This window comes from Triturus cristatus, chromosome 10, assembly GCF_964204655.1.
Source record: "Triturus cristatus chromosome 10, aTriCri1.1, whole genome shotgun sequence".
NCBI classification, from domain to species: Eukaryota; Metazoa; Chordata; class Amphibia; order Caudata; family Salamandridae; genus Triturus; species Triturus cristatus.
In genome coordinates, this window is record NC_140593.1 from 610,211,900 (window position 1) to 610,232,515 (window position 20,616).

The following is a 20,616-nucleotide window of genomic DNA, read 5'->3' on the forward strand; positions in this document are numbered from 1 at the left end:
GATTGAGAAAGAGCAATTGTCTTGGCTGTTCTGGTATCCCCAGCTAGGACAGAGTAAAATATCAATACAAGTTAAAAATCCCCTTCTCCAACCTTAACCTTAACCTTGAGATCCATTTGTCTAGTTGTGGTACTCCAACTTGTCTTTGGCCTGTGTAAGAAGAATACATTCTTTCAAACAATTGCATGACTCCAGGGAATTCGTAATTAATCAATGTTTCTGACAGCTTACTTATGTTAGAGAAATAAGTATAACAAACATTCTGCCATGAGCATGGCCTTTCAATTCTAATAAAGTCTAGATACCCTGATGAACTTGTTTTCTCTAATATCTAAGCAGACTGTGGTGTATTTGTCATTCATTTATTGTTTCCAGTAATCACGTCTTAATCATTGATATGTCAGAAGATAGTGATGGAAAAGTGAATGCTGTGCTTGGCAGCTGTGGGTTCTTGCAGACTGGTGGGTTCTGATTTGTGCAGCACCCCCATCTGTTGCTCAGCTGATTTGCCAGAGGAGTGCTGAGAGCATAGGGTCTCTCTTACACATCAGCTGATCGACCAATGGGTACATTTCAGAGTCCCAGTGAATCAGAGGGGCTTGTCGGCATGGGTCAGACCACCCAATTGTTGTTGCTTCATTCTGGGGCACTTGCGTACGCTGAGTGTGTCTCTTGACGGAAATAAATAGCTGAAGGTTGGATCCTGCTGGATCCAGTTCTCTGAGTGAAAAGGGGGATTTGAATGTGGCAATGATCGTTTGCACGGCAGTGATTTCAGCACTTCACAAATCCTTTAAATATTGAATTTCTTTTTTAGCTGGTTTTTTATTCTTCTCATTATCATAAGATCATGTGTGCTTCCATTGATAAGAATACTGAAGTCCACTAACCCCTCTACTTTCCCTGGTTTACCCTTGGCCTGTTTTGAAACAAGCCTCCCTGTTTTGCTTACCCGAGTGGAAAAGGAAGTACGACAATTTCTCTGCACAGGCATGACTTGATGATAAGAGAGTACAGACTATCCTGACTTCTGTCCACTTCCAATCAACTCCATATTGGAAACTGCCATGTACATTGCGCATCACTAATGATCAAATGATCAGAAGCTGCCTGTGTATTAGGAAGCCTTCACATTTACTTTCTGTGGTTTTCATTTGTCCTTTGCAGTACATATACTTTATAGTTTACCTCTTAATTTAAGAAACACATTCTTATTGGACTTGCTACAGTGCCCTTTTTCATTGGCTCATGTGCGTTGCAAAATAAAATTCTATGCTGCTGTCATATTTAATCTGTTTAAGCTGATACTCTTAATTGACCAGTAGTGATTTGCATACTGTGTGAGTCCGTTTTTGGACACTTATAATCAGAATTTATCATGTTGAGATTTTTTATGTGTTCTTTATTAATCTAAGACGTGAGAGGGCAATCTCAATATCTCAGATATTATTCCATCAATCAAAGATAGTTCACTTGTTATTCAAACACATATGATCAGGAGTCATTCCGTTTAAATGAAAAAATGTTTGTGCCCAAGAAATGTGCAACTTCTTCGTTTATTCATCTTGAAATTATTCCATACGCATTTCCAATGGCCCAGCCAACGTGTTGTGTACTTGCCTCAGGACTTCATTAGGGCCTTTAAGAATACTACGTCCTAAAGAAAAGCCCAGGATCTCTCACCTCTAAACCACCTGTGTTCTTCATTAATAATTAATATTCCCTGGGTATCTAAGTTAAGCTACGTGGCGTACTGTCTATTACTTTTCTTTATGATAGATGTATTTGTGGTGCATGTCTTATGGTTTAATAACCTGCTTGGCTTGACTTTTACTTCTCTTTCCTGTATCTTTTGAACATGCATTTTTCACCATAGTTTTCTCTCACCTTAGTTCAATTTCTAAATTATTAAACAAGGTGTGTTGTAGCTCCTTTATATTCCTCTATCTATCTACACATGCAAAGTCTACTTTGATAAAAAAAATTACGTACAAGATTATGAGAGATTGTTCTGAAACACAAATTGCTAACCAATTATACTGTAGTCAGAATGTCACTACCATCAGATTTAGTAAATGTCTGTCTGAAATTCTAAACGATCAATCACCTCCGAAAAGAAAAAGAAAAAGACACAAACCCTCACTGCCTTAGTTCTCTATGGTTCTCTAAAGATCTTTTAGAAGTAGGAAAGTCATTATGGTGGATGGAGAACAATCGTTAGTTAGTTAGTTATTCCATCAAATATATAGATCATTCACAAGCTCATAAACAACAATCTTTCTTATAAAATACAATAAACAAAGAAATATAAACAATCATGACATGCAAAGTTATACAAATTTAAAATGCTAAAAAGTGAACGAAGACTTGTAATCAATTAACATTGAAAAAAGCAGGGAAAAATTATTCAGAAATTCAATGTATTTTTACCCAGCTATACCTTAGCCTGTTTTGTCCTCTACTTGACTTTACAGTTAGTAGCTTAAACCTAATACACCAGGTATAAAGCAGGTTCTGTGATATGGCAAATACTAGCCATTTTGTTAAATCTGATCTAAAAACTCAGAGTGCATCTGCTGGTCACCTAAACGTTAAAATCCGGCATGTGTATGAGCCACTTTTTCCTGATCTGTACGTAGTAGGGACAAAAAACACATAGTGATCTAATGATCCAGGGCTAAGAGTACATGCAGGGCATGTCAGAGTTACAGTGGCCTGTGTCCATCTGCTTCTAATGCTGTTCAGCAGTAAAGGTCCATACATAAATTGTAGGTAAAGTGTTCGTGCAAGTGGAGGTTCAATTTCATCCATTATTGCTTCAAACATAAAATTACTTTTGAACTCTAAAAACCTTCCTGTTAGGGAGCCCTGCACTCCAGCGACATAGCATGAGGCCTGGGTACAAGCCCAGAACTTTGCCTTTAAAGTTGGTACTGCATCTTTTGTTAGGAATTTGGGGCCTTCCCACATGGCCTTCAGTCCAAGTCTCATTAACCAGTTCCTCACCCCTCTGAACCACTTCACCCGTCCTGTTCCTCTATCTAAGTTTTGTACTTCCTCTATGGCCTCTTTTACTGGACCATACCCTGACCCAAACCAATAGAGATTTCAATTTTGCTATATGTTTAGGACTTCTTAAGCCAAAATCTAGCCGGACCGGTAGGAGTGGAGTGCTATTTGGCAGTTTTAATAGGGACCTAGTGAACTTGTTTTCTGACAACTCTAAACTCATTGTCTGGTCCAGACCCCATAGTTCTACGCTATAGAGTGCTGCCCCCAGACCCCTAGCTCAGTGTATTTCAATGGCAGGAGAAATGGGGCGATAAACAAATTGATTTCGTGTTATAACCACTGCTGAGTTGAAATACTGTAAAGTAATACTACTCTTTTCAATTTGGTCTGTCCACCTCAGATTTCCATTCAGTCTGACAACTAGATAGTCGAAGACCTTAACCTGTTCAAGCATGGTTGAGTCCAGCCTAATTTTCCCTCTAAATCCGCGATGGGGGTTAAAAGCCATGAATTTGGTCTTTGAGCAATTTATCTCTAGACCAAGGTCAGTGCAGGCTGTTGCAAACCTGTTAAGTATATTTTGGATACCCATTGGTGTTTTTGCAATCAATAGTGTATCATCTGCAAACAGAAGTGATGGAATTTGTCTGCCCACAAGCTTCGGAGGATCACCCCCACAGTTGTACATAGAATTGATCAGCCCATTTATAGGGGAGGGGGGAGTGTTGCCATTATTTATAAAAACAAGTGGGATCTCCGTAGGGGGGATGCAACCTCGTGGGGCGGATGCGAGGCTCTTGACTTCAGTATTCGCTCCTCAGCCCAATTCACACTAGGAGGCTCCTTGCTATATAGGCCCCCCCAGCCCAGTTGGACCTTTCCTCCAGGTCTGGGGAGACGCTGTTATCTCCAGGGCGGTTAGATTTGCCCATTATTTGGTCTTGGGTGACCTTAACATCCATCTCGATCGCACAGACAGTAAGGACGCGCATCACCTGCTGAATATTTTACATCTTGCTCAGCTTGACCAGCATGTCTGCCTTCCTACCCATCAAGCTGGACATATACTTGACCCCATTTGTACAAACTTTCATATTTTATCAAAGGCCCCATGTCCGGTCTCCTGATCGGACCATTTCATAATCCACTTCTCATGGAAGGTATCTAATACTGAACCTTTAGCACACCCATGCCACAAATCAGCCTTTGGTAAAATTGCCCACTTGAATTTAATACGGCCTAGAAGCTTCTAGACCTAGCTTGGTAGGGGAGCTTGAGGAACGTCTGGAGGGGTTCTCTAGCTGGGTCTAAAATGCAGCTGCTTTGATAGCCCCTCAATGTCCCACTAGATTGGCTAGGGAATCTCTGTCCAATCCTTGGTTCAATTCAACTTTCAGAGCCTTGAAACATGACTGAAAGACACTTGAACGGGTCTGGCAGAGGAGTGGGTATTGCCCGGCTGACAAGCGGAAGCTCAGAGACAAGCAGAGAATATACTATGCAGCCATTACGTTGGCCAAAGGGCAATTTTACGCTACCCGCTTCGAATTAGATAGTAATAATTCTAAGGAACTTTTTGCCATTGTCCAGAGCTTCACGTCTCCTTTGCTTCAGGCCAGTGTGGCGCCATCTTCACCTACCTGGTGTAACACACTTTCCTGCTGTTTTAGGGATAAGATTCGGTCTATCCAAGTGGCATTTAATCCCAGCGACATCAGAACGGAGGTACCTATGGAAGGTCATTCGGTTGACACGACTCATTCCTTGTCGGTATTTAGGCAAGTTGACCCATTGGACTGTTTTAAGATCCTTAAGGGGCTAAAGTCAGGTTCGCCCTTGGGCCCATGTGAATGTGAATGTGAATGTGCAGATATTTATATAGCGCAAATCACCAACCGGTCTCTAAGCGCTTGCTTAGGGAACCCGTCCTGGTATTCCCCTGTGAGATATCCCAGCAGGGCATCCACAAGGTGAAAGCCAGGCATCCCGCCACGAGGGGCCATTGTGGAGATTAAGCAAGCTATTGCCCAGAGTCGCAGAGTGTGAACCCATGAATCGAGTATGCACTGGAGCGAGAATTATCGAGTCCATGGACAATTTATGGACTCAAGACCCAGCGGAGCCGGGAATTGAACCCTGGTCCCGGGCTGACCTCTGCTTCCAGGTCTGCCTACTCTAACCAGTGAGCCACACTTCTCCACATGTCCTGCTAGGGTACTGGCAGCAGCTGCAGGGGTCGCAAATATAGAAGTGAGTACCATTATTAACATGTCTCTCCAGAGACCTGGAAGAAGGCAAAGATCTTGCCACTCCTAAAAAAGCCGTCACTGGACCCTCTTTGTCCAGGGAACTATCGACCTATCTCCCTCCTTCCTGCTCTGGCAAAGGTGTGTGAGAAGATGGTAAATAAACAGCTCACTGATTTTGTGGAAAGAGAGGCACTCCTGCACCCTGCCCAATCAGGGTTCCGGGCATCCCATAGCACCGAAACAGTGATGATTGAGGTGACAGAGGCTGTCCGGGAGTGTTTGGACACCGGCGGGAGAGCTGCATTAATTCTGCTTGACCTCTCGGCGGCATTTGACTTGGTCCCGCATTCACTTTTATTGTCACGCCTGTCCAAGATTGGTCTGTCGGGCGCCGTGTGGGGCATGCTCTGGTCCGTCTTGGAAGGGCGGGTTGAGCAGATTTGGATTCCACCGTCCTCCTCCTCTCCTCAGCCAGTAATGACAAGTGTCCCTCAGGGACCCGCCCTTAGCCCCCTCCTCTTCAATATCTATGTCACTCCTCTGATTTATTTGGCGGAGGAGCTGGGGTCTAAGGTGATGGCCTACGCTGACGACACCTAGCTGCTTTTTACTTGGGACAAAGATGCGGACTCTGTACTTTTGGTTCATCACTGTTTATCTTCCATCTTTAAATGGCTGGCGGAAGCGCAGCTTAAATGCAATGAAGAAAAGTCAGAGATTCTGCTATTTGGCAAATTCCCCCTTAATATCAGAGAGCAGCTCTGGCCTCCTGAATTTCCTATTTCCACCTCTTCAGGGAAGCCGGCCAAAAATCTGGGGGTTTTGTTTGAGGAAGGTCTCTCTTTTTCGACACACATCAAAAAGCTGGCTGGCTGTTGTTTCGGCCTGCTTAAAACCCTCAGACGATTTTTCTCCCTCTTACCTCAGACGGCGAGGTAAACGGTCACCTGTTCGTTGATTTTGTCACAGCTGGACTATGTCAATGCCCTGTATACCGGGATCCCGGGCTACCTGTTGAAGAAATTACAGGTGGTGGTTCAAAATACGTCAGCCAGACTCCTATTGGGCATGTCGGCTAGGAGCAGTGTTCGCCAACAGTTGCGCTCTCTCCACTGGCTCCCCATTGCAGACAGAGTCAAATTTAAACTTCTAGTTTTAGCCCACCGTGCTCTTCACGGTTGTGGTCCTCTCTACTTGCAGAGGCGTCTCTCCTTTTATGTTGCCACGCGCTCCTTGTGATCTTTGTCCTTATGCTATGCTCAGGTTCCCAGTTTCAAGATTCAGAGGATAGGGGGCAGCTCATTTGCAGTGAAAGCAGCTGTTGCTTGAAATGCACTTCCTCTGGCCCTGCGTACCATCCAGGAACTAGCCGTGTTTAAGAGGAAGGAGTAGTTTCTTACCTGTAACTCCAGTTCTGTAGTAGGGGTGTCTCTGTTATAGTCATAATCATGTGAATAGTCCCGCCCATGTGCGTGGACCCCGGAGTACTTCAATAGAAAAAGTCTCTTAAGTTGTCCTCTTCTGCAATCCTGCATAGACACTTAAGAGAAAATAAAAGACAAATAATGCAGCCTGAAACCAACAAGGCTACACTGGCCAGTACTTCATCCTGAAGTGAAAAAGATAGCCAGATAACAATTAAATTTAATCATTTTGCTAAGTTTCACACATAGAGAAACTCCCCTTCACAAAGATGCCTTTTTCATGATAGAGAGGAAGGGTTGGACAGACAAGCCCCATAGGCTGCCATTATGTCTCTGTAAATGGATACCATGCCTTTAAGGAACCCTCCAGAGACCCTCGGTGTCCCATGATGCACAGCCAAAGGCCAGTTACTTTCAGTTCATTTATAAGGTATTTAATGCCAGGCCTGCTGCATTCAGGATAGTACCGTTTCATCCACCGGGGAGGAGGGCAGGTTGCTTATGACTATAACAGAGATACCCCTACTACAGAACTGGAGTCACAGGTCAGAAACTACTCCTTCTGTAGTAGGGGATTCTCTGTGTATAGTCATAATCATGTGAATAGAATGGCAAGCCCATCCCAAAAAAAACAAACCCAGCGGTGGAAGAAACAGACAAACCCACTACTGAACAAATAGATTCCTCAGCGAAGCCTGGCCAACCTGAGCATCTGCCCTGGCATCAGAGTCCAGGCAGTAGTGTTTAGCAAAGGTATGGACTGACTTCCAGGTGGCATCCTTACAGATTTCTGCAGTAGGGACATTACGGAGTAAAGCCACTGTAGCAGCTTTACCTCTAGGTAGAGTGAGCCTTAGGCTTACTAACTAGAGTCTTGTTAGCTTTCTGATAACACAGTTGGATACAAGACACAATCCACCTAGAGATGGACTGCTTGGAGGTAGCAAGACCAGTCCTGACAGATTCATAATTAACAAATAATTGATCTGATCTACGAATCTCCTTTGTCTTATCTCAGTAGAATTTCAACACCCTTCTCACATCAAGTGAATGAAGGGACCTCTCCGCTAGAGAAGAAGGATGCTGAAAGAACGTGGGCAAAGTAATCGTCTGATTCACATGGAACTCTGACACCACCTCAGGAAGGAACTTTGGGTGAGTACTCATGACAACCTTTGATGCATGAAACACAGTATAGGGCTCTTTGCAACAGAGAGCCTGGATCTCACTCACCCTGCGAGCCAATGTTATAGCTATAAGGAAAGCTGCCTTCCAGGACAGATGCTGGAGAGAAGCCTTATGAATGGGCTCAAAAGGCTCCTTTATTAGTCTCAACAGCACCACATTAAGCTCCCAAGGAGGCGAAGGACGCCTAATGGGAGGAAACATTTTCTTCAAACCTTCCAAAAAATCTTTGATGACTGGGATTTGGAAAAAGGAAGTTTGTGAAGGGCATTTCCTATACGCAGTTAACGCTGCTAGGTGAACCTTAATGGAATGAAAATTAAGGCCAGATAGAGCCAAATGTAGTAAGTATGGGAGAATGACATCCTCCTTGCAGGATGTAGGGTCTGCATATTTAGACGCGCACCAAATGCAAAATCTCTTCCAAGTGTATGCGTAGGAAGTCCTTGTAGACGGTCTTTTTGCTTCTCTTACAATCTCCATGCAGTTCTGAGGGAGATTTAAATGTCCATACTGTACTAGATCAGGAGCCATGCTGCCAAATTCAACAACGAGAGGTTGGGGTGCACCATCTGCCCTCCGAACTTCGTGAGAAGGTCCAGCCGACACGGAAGACGAAGATGCGGCAGGAGAGACCGGTGTAGGAGGTCGGTGAACCACCATTGCCGAGGCCATTCGGAGCAATGAGGATCATCTTGGCCCGGAACTGGGACAGCTTGATCAACACTGTTGGGATCAGGGGAATGGGTGGAAAAGCGTAGAAAAAGCTGTTCGACCAGTTGATCCACAGTGCATTCCCCAGCGTCCCCGGTTGGTAAAACCTGGAGGCGAAGTCTCGGCATTTTCTGTTTTCTGCGGTGGCAAACAGATCGATTTCTGGAGTGCCCCATCTTGCGAAGATTTCTCTTAACACCTCATCGTTTAAGACCCATTCGTGGTTTTCTTGAACGAGTCTGTTGAGCGCGTCTGCCTGAGCATTCTGCACACCTGGCAGATGAGTCACCGTTATCGTCAGGTCCCTGGCCAGCAGCCAGTTCCAGATCATCTGCGCTTCCCGAGACAGTGTGCACGATCTTGAGCCCCCCTGCTTGTTGAGGTAATACACTGTTGTTGTGTTGTCCGTCTGTACAAGCAGGGAACTGGTTCGAAAGGATGGCTGGAAGGCTTTCAGCGCTAAATGAACCGCTTGGAGTTCCAGAAAGTTGATGTGATACGTGGTCTCCGTCTGGGACCACGTGCCCTGTATCTGGAGATGGTCCGAATGCGCTCCCCAGCTGTGGAGAGATGCATCTGTCACAATGGTCTGAGTCGGTATCTCTTTGTGGAACGGAATCCCTCTGAGAAGATTGTGAGGTGAACACCACCACTTCAGGGACTGGACGGCGTGTTGCAACAAGTGGATCTTGTCCTCCCAACTCCCTCATTTCTGGTCCCAATGATCCTCCAGACATTCCTGCAGAGGCCACATGTGGAGGCGTGCATGTGGAGTGAGAAAGATACAAGAGACCATGGAACCCAGGAGAGAGGACACAGTCCTCACCGTCAGCGACGGAACAGACATGAGAGCCTGAGCCTTCCGAAGAATTGATAAGCGTTGCTCCTCCGAAGGACACACGCTTGCCTTGATTGTATCGATGGAGGCTCCCAGGTACTGCAGACACTGAACAGGAGTCGGGACAGACTTTGACAGATTGATGTGAAGACCCAAACGATTCAACAGAACGGCCGTCCTGTTGAAATGTAGCTGCGCTTCCTGAAACGTGGCGGCTTTGATCAGCCAGTCGTCCAGGTACGGATAAACGAACACCTTGTTCTTCCTCAGGTGCGCTGTAACCACCGCCATGCACTTTTTGAAACAGTCCTGGGCGCAGACTTCAGGCCGAATGGAAGCACTGTATATTGGTAATGATTGGTGCCAACTAGGAACCGCAGGAACTTTTGATGCTTCCTTGCAACGGGTACATGGAAGTACGCGTCTTGCTGATCTATGGCGCATAGCCAGTCCCCCTGATGCAGCTGAGGATAAATCTGGTGCAGGGACAGCATGCAGAATTTTCCCTGCCAATCCAGTTGTCGCTTGTCGCAAATCGAGGATGGGTCTGAATCCGTTTTTGTCCTCTTTGCGTACGAGAAAGAACCTGGAGTATAGACCTTTCCCCCTTTGAGGAGGAGGAACCGGTTCTATCGCCCTTTTTCTTAACAGGGTATCGGCCTCCACTTGAAGCTCGCGCAACAGGTATTGTGAACAAACTGGTGGAATCGATGGAGGAGGGCTGATGAAACATAGACAGTACCCAGTGCGAACAATATTCAGCACCCAATTGTCCTGAGTTATCTTTCTCTACTCTGCCAGGTAATTTTTAATGCTTCCCCCCACCGGAGTGGGTAACAGAAGAGGGGGAAGTAACCTCTCAGGGCTTAGAACCAGCGGGGGCCTTGTTCCCCGATGTCGACTGCTGGTTACCCCTGCCTCTCTGACGTCTCTAAAATGGTTGCTTCTGAAACTGCTGCTGCTGTTGCTGCTGTCCAGCCTGACGGCCCAGTCCGCGTTGGAACCGTTGGTTCGAGTAACACTGTTGGTAGGAGCGGAAACTCCTACGCTGCTCCTTAGGCTTTTCCAAGCCAACAGCCTTGAGGGTCTCAACTTCAGCTTTCATTCGAGCCATCTCCTCGTCCGCATGGGAACGAAAGAGGGTGGAACCCGAGAATGGGAGATTAGCGATGCACTGCTGGGCCTCTGGTTTCAAGGAGGTGAGACGCAACCATGAACGGCATTGCAGTGTCACACCATGACAATATCCATGGGCTGCAAGGAGAGAGGTGTCCGCAACCGCACTGATAATCTGATTAGAGACCATCATACGTTCAATGAGAACCTCCTGGAAATCTCCACGTTTGTCTCTAGGCAGGAGTTCTATGAACTTTTGAAGGGACTCCCACAAGGAGCGGTCGTACCGGCCCAGGAGGGCAGTAGAGCTCGCTGCCTTCATCAAAGTGGCTGCTGTGCTGCTAGCATTTCGACAACAAAAATATGGGCTAACTGCCCCAAAAATACAGCAAACAGAAGGTAAAGGCTCAAGACGTCGAGTGAAACACTCAAACTAACAACAAAGCTCAATAATTTGAAGATATACCACAAAAGGTAGAGCTCAATGCTCAAGGGCCCTGCTAGCAGGAGCCGGAAAAAAGAACTGAAAGTAACTGGCCTTTGGCTGTGCATCATGGGATACCGAGGGTCTCTGGAGGGTTCCTTAAAGGCACGGTATCCATTTACAGACACATAATGGCAGCCTATGTGGCTTGTCTGTCCAACCCTTCCTCTCTATCATGAAAAAGGGATCTTTGTGAAGGGGAGTTTCTCTATGTGTGAAACTTAACAAAATGATTAAATTTAATTGCTATCTGGCTATCTTTTTCCCTTTAGGATGAAGTACTGGCCAGTGTAGCCTTGTTGGTTTCAGGCTGCGTTATTTGTCTTTTATTTTCTCTTAAGTGTCTATGCGGGATTGCAGAACAGGACAACTTAAGCGACTATTTCTATTGAACTGCTCCGGGGTCCACGCACATGGGCGGGACTATTCACATGATTATGACTATACACAGAGATCCCCTACAACAGAAGCTGAAAACACATCTATTTCCGTGAAGAGTCAGTTTTACCCTGTTAGGCTTCGCGCCGGAACACTCATGAGTAGCCGCGCGCGAATAAATTTATATAATATAACATAACATGTATAAAGTGAATAGGGTTGGGGCTAAAACACACCCTTGACGTACTCCTTTGTGTACTCCTATCTTTCCAGCAAGTACGCCCTCTCGGTTCTATCGGACTTGCGCATAATTATCCTGGTGCATACGCACAATAAGTTGAAGTAGCCCTTTTGGCAGACCAAGATCCTGGAGGGCGACCCATAATTTAGAGCGATTTATGGAGTCCAATGCTTGCTTAATATCTACGAACACTACATATAGGTGCCCTTCCTAATGATTACTTCCTTCCAGTTAATCAGTAAGAAACGAAATACCTGATCTAGAGTGCAAGTGAATTCCCTAAAACCAGCTTGTAGGTGAGACAGTATGTTATTATCATCAATCCAAACATTTAAGTGCGTCAGGATCAATTTTCTGAAGACTTTCTGAGCTCTAGCTATAAGGCTAATAGGTCTATAATTGGAAGGGTTGCCTTTATCCCCATTTTTTTGAAAAATCTGGATGATTTCGGCACCCTCCCAAGTATTTGGAGTATCCCTGCCTCATGTTATTGCATTAAAAATTAAATGAAGTATAGGACCCCATATGGTGGGTTCTGATCGATAAAGATCCCCTGGAATCTTGTCTTTGGCTTTACCCTTTCCAAGGCTATTAATTGCCATTACAGTTTCTTCTAGAGTAAAGGTGACTACTTCTTCTGCAACTAACTTTGGGTTCGAACTTTTGTCGTCCCTTGGGATCTCAAAGTACTTGTCGCTGCCCTCCATAACATACAACTGTGTGAAGTGCTCCTCCCAGACAAGTGGTTGGATAAAAAAGTCCTCTTTTGTTACCGTGTGCACTGCCACTTAGGTCAGTAAATGCCAAAACAATTTGCTATCTTTCTATCTTGAAGCCTCTGCCAAAGTGCACCAATTTAATTCCTCACAGTTTTTTTTAGCCTCTGTCTGTGCCTTTTTGTAAGCTCTTCTTCTCTCCACTATCTCCACTATCTGAACACTGTTCCCACCCGTTCCTGCTGCACCTAAGGCAGACTTTGCCTTTTTGGAGTTCCCTTTAAACCAGGGAATATCCCTGCATCTCAGGACCAAGCTTACTGTTTGTCTTGTAAATTGGCTCTTGCTTGCCTTAAGAAGATATAAGAAAATAGACATAATGATAAAATCATCGCTTCCCTGATTACTCAGGTTGTCAATCGCAGACAATACCTCAGCTATATGATTCCATTTGATCCGTCTATCCTTATTTGTGGTGATTATGGGGGAGACCATTCTGTCAGAGCTCTCTGGCATGAAAGGAATATTGACGAATTCCAGAACCAGAACATTGTGGTCCCTGTCGTGCCTTAATATAATGGCCATATCAATTACTTTATGCCATAGCTCTAGATCGACCATTATATAGTCGATCCTACTCCTAGTGTTTGCTCTCTTAAATGTGTGAGTAGCTTCTAAATCGGATTGCGTCCGCCCGTTACAGGCACGTATTCCTTGAGTTAGGATAAAAGCTAGAACTTGCTACCCCACCTTTGTGCATCTATTGAGTGGGGGCACCAGCAATTTCTTAAAACCCTTAAATAGTTCTTCCTCTTGTACTAGGTCCTGGACAAAAGCCACAGACGTCTCTAGCTACAATTAAAGGTTTCCCTCTGTCTGCGTTATCTAAGAGGTTAGTCAGAAGTGCTATTGTGATGGATTTCTGATTCTTGTTCTTGACATGATTATATATATTTATTAATCTTACGGCAAACTCCCCTTTTCTGGATATAAGATCAATGCCTAATATATCATCTGACTCGATGTTTAGTCTACTGACTTTGCAAACCAGGTTTTTCCTGACCCATATGAGTAGTCCTACAGATGGTCAACCTGCTGGTGATGGTCAGCTTGAATACTGAAGTTGGTGTAACTTCTAAAGATTGGTTCTGTAGACCATTTATTGAAGAACAATAGAAACAATAGTTCTCTTCCAATCTAGATAATCTTACAGTCATTATAAGAGAAATATTCTCAACACAAAGGCCATCAATATTAAATCGTTTATTATCAAAATATCACCCAAAGTAGTGAGGTTGGCAAATAATCATCCCACCCCATACAGTTTATATTCTTTCAATTGCTAAATTGTCATTATCATTGCCAAATCTTACCCATGCAAAAAATGTGAATCTCATTGGTAAATCCAACATTAGTTGGCTTCTTGTTGATGACTGTAGTCTTCTTGTTGAATGTAGTTATTCAATAAGGGGTCTATAAATGTCTTAATCAATTCCATAACAGTTTTACATAGAATTTTGCAATATTAGTGAGGTTAAATTCCATAACTTCCAGGGAAAGAACATTTCCCTTCCACCAGCCAAAGGTTAATGTATCTGATGCAGTCAATTTAACAGATAAGACAGCCTCCAGGTGAGCAGGTAAAATAATTGCAACGAACTGGTAAGACTGACTTTGTCAAGACTTGTTAAAACCGCAGTAAACTGCTTCAAAGTATTAACGAGCAACTGGGCTGAAAATGCAGTCTGGATCCCAGCAGGAGTTGTTGCTTTCAAGCTTGTAGCCATCATTATCTGTGACCGGAAGTATTGTAGATGTCTTAGTTAATTTGGTAAACATGTTGCACTCAGTGCTGTAGCCAGCACACTACACTGCCTGTCAGGAGAGCTGGCAACAACTTCAGGTTACTTTGAATACTACCACAGGCATCTTGGTGGTGTGTTTTTTAGAGATCAAAATGAGCACTTGCTGCTGAAACATGTATTGATCTGCAGTTCAAATGTTCAAATCCATTCACAGCTGAGAGCTTTTAACCTACCTTAGGCTAGTAAACTAAGTACCATTAAACTGAGTCTCTTTTTCTAGTGGTGTGAAATGGTATGAGTGTGGTATATAGCACTACATAACAAATCCTTATTATATGATGTGTGATGTACTGTCATTTCTTGAGAATATATTTGCTTATTCAGACACAAATCTGTAATTTATAGATACCTATAGATGCAGATTTAAATTGTTGAGATACAATCACATTTCTGCAATCTTACCTCTTTAATTTCTCAGAACAATATCTATAAAGGTAAATTTACACATAAAAAGATAGGATAGTCCTTTCTTTTTATGAGTGCCGACTCCACAGTCGTAAAAATAATAGAAGTAAAATGCCTTTGTGAAATAGCAAACAATTGTAAACTTACACAAAGTGTAAATTTACCTTTGTGAATCAGCCCTCCCAGTCACTGGTTTTGAAATGTCATCAGACCTCTAAGATGACAATATAGGGTTTTAGCAGATGGCTTCGTTTGGTTTAGTATGGCACTCAAATATATTTTTTCAGGAACAAAAACATGACTTGGAAGCCATAAATGCAATTATGTAGCCTACTATCCGGAGCAGTGAACTAAACAAAATAAATGTCGATATTTTGTTTCTGAGTTAGTCTGATTGAGTGATCTGCTAGTGAAGGTTATTACTTTTCAGTAAGTTGATAATTGGCTTGTTCTACTTAGATGAGTGGAATGTTTTGGCATATGGTGCAATTCTTAGGTACTGCAATGGATTATTATTCTGTTTTGTGTATACTATAGGGATGTGTGCTGCTGTGGTAAAATAGGGATCTAATGGACAGGCTGGAAGGAAAGCAATGCTGACATCTGTTCAAGTCAATACTAGAGCTCCATAAATGATCTCAACACGTAATCACAAGTAATAAATCATATGGCATGTTTTATATTATATTGGGCTACTTACCATCCTCACTAGTGCATAATTTTGTTTCTCTACGATCCTTAGGGTTGTGGAGCTTGTCTGTGCCAGCATCAGTAACAAGGTAAAGCTGTGAGCTGCAGGGGGAAAAGAGAACCATGATTACAATATATGCTATCTTATAATTTTGACAATTTAAAGAACACTTGGGGGCCTCATTATGTGGTGCCTTTTGTTATGTCCACTCCTCCTCCTCAATACTTACTAATACTGAGGGCATCAGTAACACTAGCGAGGCAGGATTATGCAGGATTACAATCAGAACTTCGTGGGTCCCCTTAGTAATACAGAATTAAAGGAGAACATTGAAATTCTGGCTTTGAATCCATCAGTAAGTCCTCATTTCCCTTTGGAGTTTCACTCAAAACCTTTTACTACTTTCATCAACTGAATGGATCTCATACATTCGATGGGACTTGCATTTTTCATTCCTGATCCCATCAGAATTACAGAGGGACTCGTAAGAAGACCCTTAGAGTTCCACAGGTCAAACTTTTATTTTGTGCCACATGCCATATTTATATATATTAGCCAATAGATTGCTACACTAGAATGAGAGCATGCTCAATCTAAAATCAGTGCCGCTCGCAGGCTGGGACATGACCTTCCACTCTTGTGTTTCTGCTGACATCGCCCTGGAGGAGCTGACCGGCAAATCTTGAATAACGAGTGTTTGTCAGGGGGAATAATTCTGTTGGGACTGCGAGGACCAGCGCGCTTTGCGCCCTGCTTATCCACTGCACATGAGTCCTCTTCCCGACCCCTCCCTCACAAGGCACTTAACACCTCGCGGCCCCTGCTTCGCGGGCGCCGCTCGCAGGCTGGGACATTACCTTCCACTCTTGTGTTTCTGCTGACATCGCCCTGGAGGAGCTGACCGGCAAATCTTGAAGAACGAGTGTTTGTCAGGGGGAATAATTCTGTTGGGACTGTGAGGACCAGCGCGCTTTGCGCCCTGCTTATCCACTGCACCTGAGTCCTCTTCCCGACCCCTCCCTCACAAGGCACTTAACACCTCGCGGCCCCCGCTTCGCGGGCGCCGCTCGCAGGCTGGGACATTACCTTCCACTCTTGTGTTTCTGCTGACATCGCCCTGGAGGAGCTGACCGGCAAATCTTGAAGAACGAGTGTTTGTCAGGGGGAATAATTCTGTTGGGACTGCGAGGACCAGCGCGCTTTGCGCCCTGCTTATCCACTGCACCTGAGTCCTCTTCTCGACCCCTCCCCCGGACTGATTTAGGCACACGTAGTCCCGCGTGAGCGGGACGCGTGCGGGACGCAAACCGGGGCAAAGACCGGGCAAAGAGCGGGCCGTTTGAGGCCGTTCGAGTACGGGAGAGCTAGGGCCAGGGCCACTCCCTCTGCTCAAAAAGTGTTTGCCATTCATTGAACCAAGGACTGGAGCTCTGGATTATGACCGCCCGAAAAACACGGAGTAAATCCGCGCTGGCCGCTGGGACGGCAACAGGTACTCTGGACATGTACTTTGCTAAGGCAAGATCGCTGCTGATTGATGAAATAACCACCCTAGAAAGGCGTATATCACAAGAAATTGACTGGGTCAGGAGATCTTCCCTGGGACCCCTTGCACAGGCCATCTCCCCAGTACAAATGCCGGAACGTATTATAATAGATGCTGGGGGGAAAACTGGTATACCTGTTCTACCTGATTCAAACAGCTCGACCACATCTATCACAGATTGTGATATCTCTGCCCCTGTAGAGCTCAGCATACTACCCCCTCCACCACCTAGGCTCCCTCCACCCCAAATTATTCCTAAAGCAAGTATCCCCGTCAAGGTTTCCATTACTGACAGGATTCACTCGATTGCGCAGCCAATACAGGGGGAGCGGGAGGGAGCAATCCCGAAAAGAAAAAGAAGGGCGCAAACCACAGGGGGGCGAAAGCCCAAGATTTTAAAGCACAATCTGATGGGGGAAGATAACCAACACGGTCCAGTTTGTAAGGGGTCAGATCCACCCTCAACAAAAAGAGTCCTCCGCCCCCATACCCCAGCCCAGACATCTCCTAGTCACAATGTTACACTCCGTCAGGAGATTTTCACTCTTTCGGATATCAATTCTCTCATGAGGAAAATGTTTAATCCCCTAGAAGATCGCCTTGCAAAGTTGGAAATATGTTTAGTCAACCTCCAAAAGGGAAGTAACCAGTTAGTGGATGCTTCAAAAATAGATAGCCAATACATGAAGCCTTCATTAGCACATCCAGACAAGGAAGGTTGCCCTCCACTAAAGCTTATACAAACACACTACCCCAGATTACCCAGTCCAGAAACCCCAAAGCTACAGGCACCATCTTGTATAGCAAACATTAGTCCCCACGAGATGATAGCGGCACCCGTAACACGGGCACAAGGTAACGGTACAAAATATAGGCCAGTTAATTTACCCCCGGAGGCCATCCCGTATACAGTTATTTTAGCTGGCATTCCGGAATTAAAACCATCTACCAGAGAACCTATGGAGGCTCTAAAAAATAAGGTAATCCACTGGCTCTCCACTAATAGGCCTCTCCCTGAAGGTATTCATAGTGAGGTCCTCATGGTGCGGAGAGTTCCGTGGCTAGGTAACACCAGAAAAACCATTCATGGAGACTGTGTACTGATTAACTTCAGGGACCCTCGCACAGTCTCACATATATGTAGCTGGCCTTGCAACGCCCTGGGGACTTCTATCCAATCCCTTCCCCTTTCATTCTTCTACCCGTCCATCACTAACGAGCAGGAAAAGGAAGGGTGGGAATTAGTAGGCAGGAGAGGAGGTAGAGGGGGTCCAAGGGTAAGAAGGGATTACCCTACTCTTGGTTTTCCCCGATATGACTATCCTCCCACCTACAACAGGTTTAGTACCCTAGACATGGTGGATTGACCGAGAATGACGGGGGGTGGAGTGGACCAGACTCAAAACAAGATCAAAATATCCAACAAACGATCAGGAATCCCCACGGTGAAGGATCACCCTGAGTTCAGCCAAGTCAATGGAGAGGGATGTGTAGGGACTATCAGTCCTTCACACAACATGCCCAAGGTGATGGCTCCCCAAGCAGATAGCTTTGATTTTAATTCATCATGGGGGATGCACTCTGGCGTTGTTGCGCCCCCAAATCTACAAACTGAGATAAGCAACCTCCCCTCGCTCAAGATTCTATCCTGGAGTGTGGCGGGCATAGCCAATAAATTGAACAACCCAACCTGGAGTTCCTTTATTGAGGGTAAAGACATATGCCTGTTCCAGGAGACTTGGGCGAGGGAAGATGTCACCTGTATGGGTTTTGCAACATTTTCCATACATGCAACATGGGGGGGAAGAGGGCGCCCCTCGGGAGGCCTTGCAATTTGGGTGGCTACTGACCTGGGATGCAGGGCCGCCGTCCTCCCATCGAATACGGAGGACATCTTAGTTGTATTGCTGGAAGGGCCAAACTCGAAAACTCTCCTGCTGATAAATGTCTATTCCAGGCCAGTCAATATCACACAGGAGTCGCGTACCATCGAGGAGCTCGCGCTCGCCCTCAATGAAATCCCGGATGGTACCCCTTTTTTAATAGGAGGCAACTTCAATTGCCACTTTGAGCCCCTTTCAGGTACTCTGGAAGGCCTGGCCCAGGAGGAGGACCTGAGGTGGTCTATACCTCCCTCGCAGGCACCGGCCCCAAGAACATGGTCCCCTTTGGCCTTACAGATCACATCCCTAACCTTGAAATATGGTCTTCGGGCTTGCAACGGAAGGAGTAGTTTCTTACCTGTAACTCCAGTTCTGTAGTAGGGGTATCTCTGTTATAGTCATAATCTATGAATAATCCCCGCCCATGTGCGGGGACCCCGGAGCAATCAAAAATATCTCTTAAGCTGTCCCGCATTTGCAAACCTGCAAAGACACTTAAGAGACAGACAAAATAATACAGCCTAATCACAACAAGGCTGCACTGGCCAGCACTTCCTCTGAAGTGAACACAAAAGCCAAAATAAAGTTGAAATGTCATTTTTATTCACATTTGACATGTTCCTTTATTCTCACACACTCCCTTCACCAAAATCCCTTTAAACAATAGAGAGGAAGGTGTGGACAGACAAGCCCTATAGGCTGTCATTATGTGTCTGCTAAAGGGATACCGTGCCTTTAAGAAACTCTCCAGAGACCCCCGGTATCCCAGGATGCACAGCCAACACAAGTTACTTTCAGTTCTTTTTGAAGGTGTATAACAACAGGCCTGATACTGTCAGGTTACTCCACCGGGGAGGAGGGAGGGTCGCTTATGACTATAACAGAGATACCCCTACTACAGAACTGGAGTTACAGGTAAGAAACTACTCCTTCTGTAGTAGGGGATCTCTGTGTATAGTCATAATCTATGAATAGAATGGCAAGCCCATCCCAACCAACAAGAAGCGGTGGAGTAAGACCAACCACCAACAAATCACTGTGCAAACAAATTCCTCAGCGAAGCCTGTCCAACCTGCGCATCTGCCCTAGCATCAGAATCCAGGCAGTAATGCTTTGTGAACGTATGGACTGACTTCCAGGTGGCAGCCCTACAAATGTCAGCTATGGGAACATTCCTAAGCAAAGCGGTAGTAGCCGCCTTGCCTCTAGTCGAATGTGCCGTAGGCTTACCCCCTAATGTTTTATTAGCTTTTTGGTAACAAAGCTGAATACAGGAAACAATCCATCTGGAAATGGACTGCTTTGAGGTAGCTAAACCAGTTCTTACCGAACCATAATTAACAAACAGTTGATCCGACCTGCGGATATCTTTTGTCTTATCCAGGTAGAATTTCAACACCCTACGCACATCAAGTGAATGCAGAGACTTCTCCGCCGGAGAGGAAGGATGCTGAAAAAACGTAGGCAAAGTTATCATCTGATTCACATGGAAATCCGATATTACTTTAGGCAAAAATTTAGGATGGGTACGCATCACTACTTTAGAAGCATGGAAAACAGTATACGGCTCTTGGCAACATAGAGCCTGAATCTCACTCACCCTCCTGACCGATGTAATGGCCACAAGGAAGGCAGCCTTCCAAGACAAATGCTGCAACGAAGCCTTATGGATAGGTTCAAAAGGCTCCCTCATCAATCTAGATAACACCACATTCAATTCCCAAGATGGAGAAGGTCTTCTAACAGGGGGAAACACCTTACGCAAACCCTCCAAAAAATCCTTAATCACAGGGATTTGAAAAAATGAGGTTTGAGAAGGGCCCTTCCTATACGCAGTCAAAGCTGCGAGATGAACCTTTATAGACTGAA

At 45.0% G+C, this 20,616-nt stretch overlaps 1 protein-coding gene across 1 annotated transcript in view; it reads right to left on the bottom strand.

Annotated features, from left to right (window-relative positions):
• APOLTP (apolipoprotein lipid transfer particle homolog) overlaps positions 1-20,616 on the bottom strand; it is a 1,292,669-nt gene that overhangs the window by 619,144 nt on the left and 652,909 nt on the right. Inside the window, exon 20 of the mRNA XM_085632129.1 lies at positions 15,328-15,419. Coding sequence (XP_085488255.1) covers positions 15,328-15,419 — 92 coding nt within the window. The remainder of the gene's footprint in view (positions 1-15,327; positions 15,420-20,616) is intronic.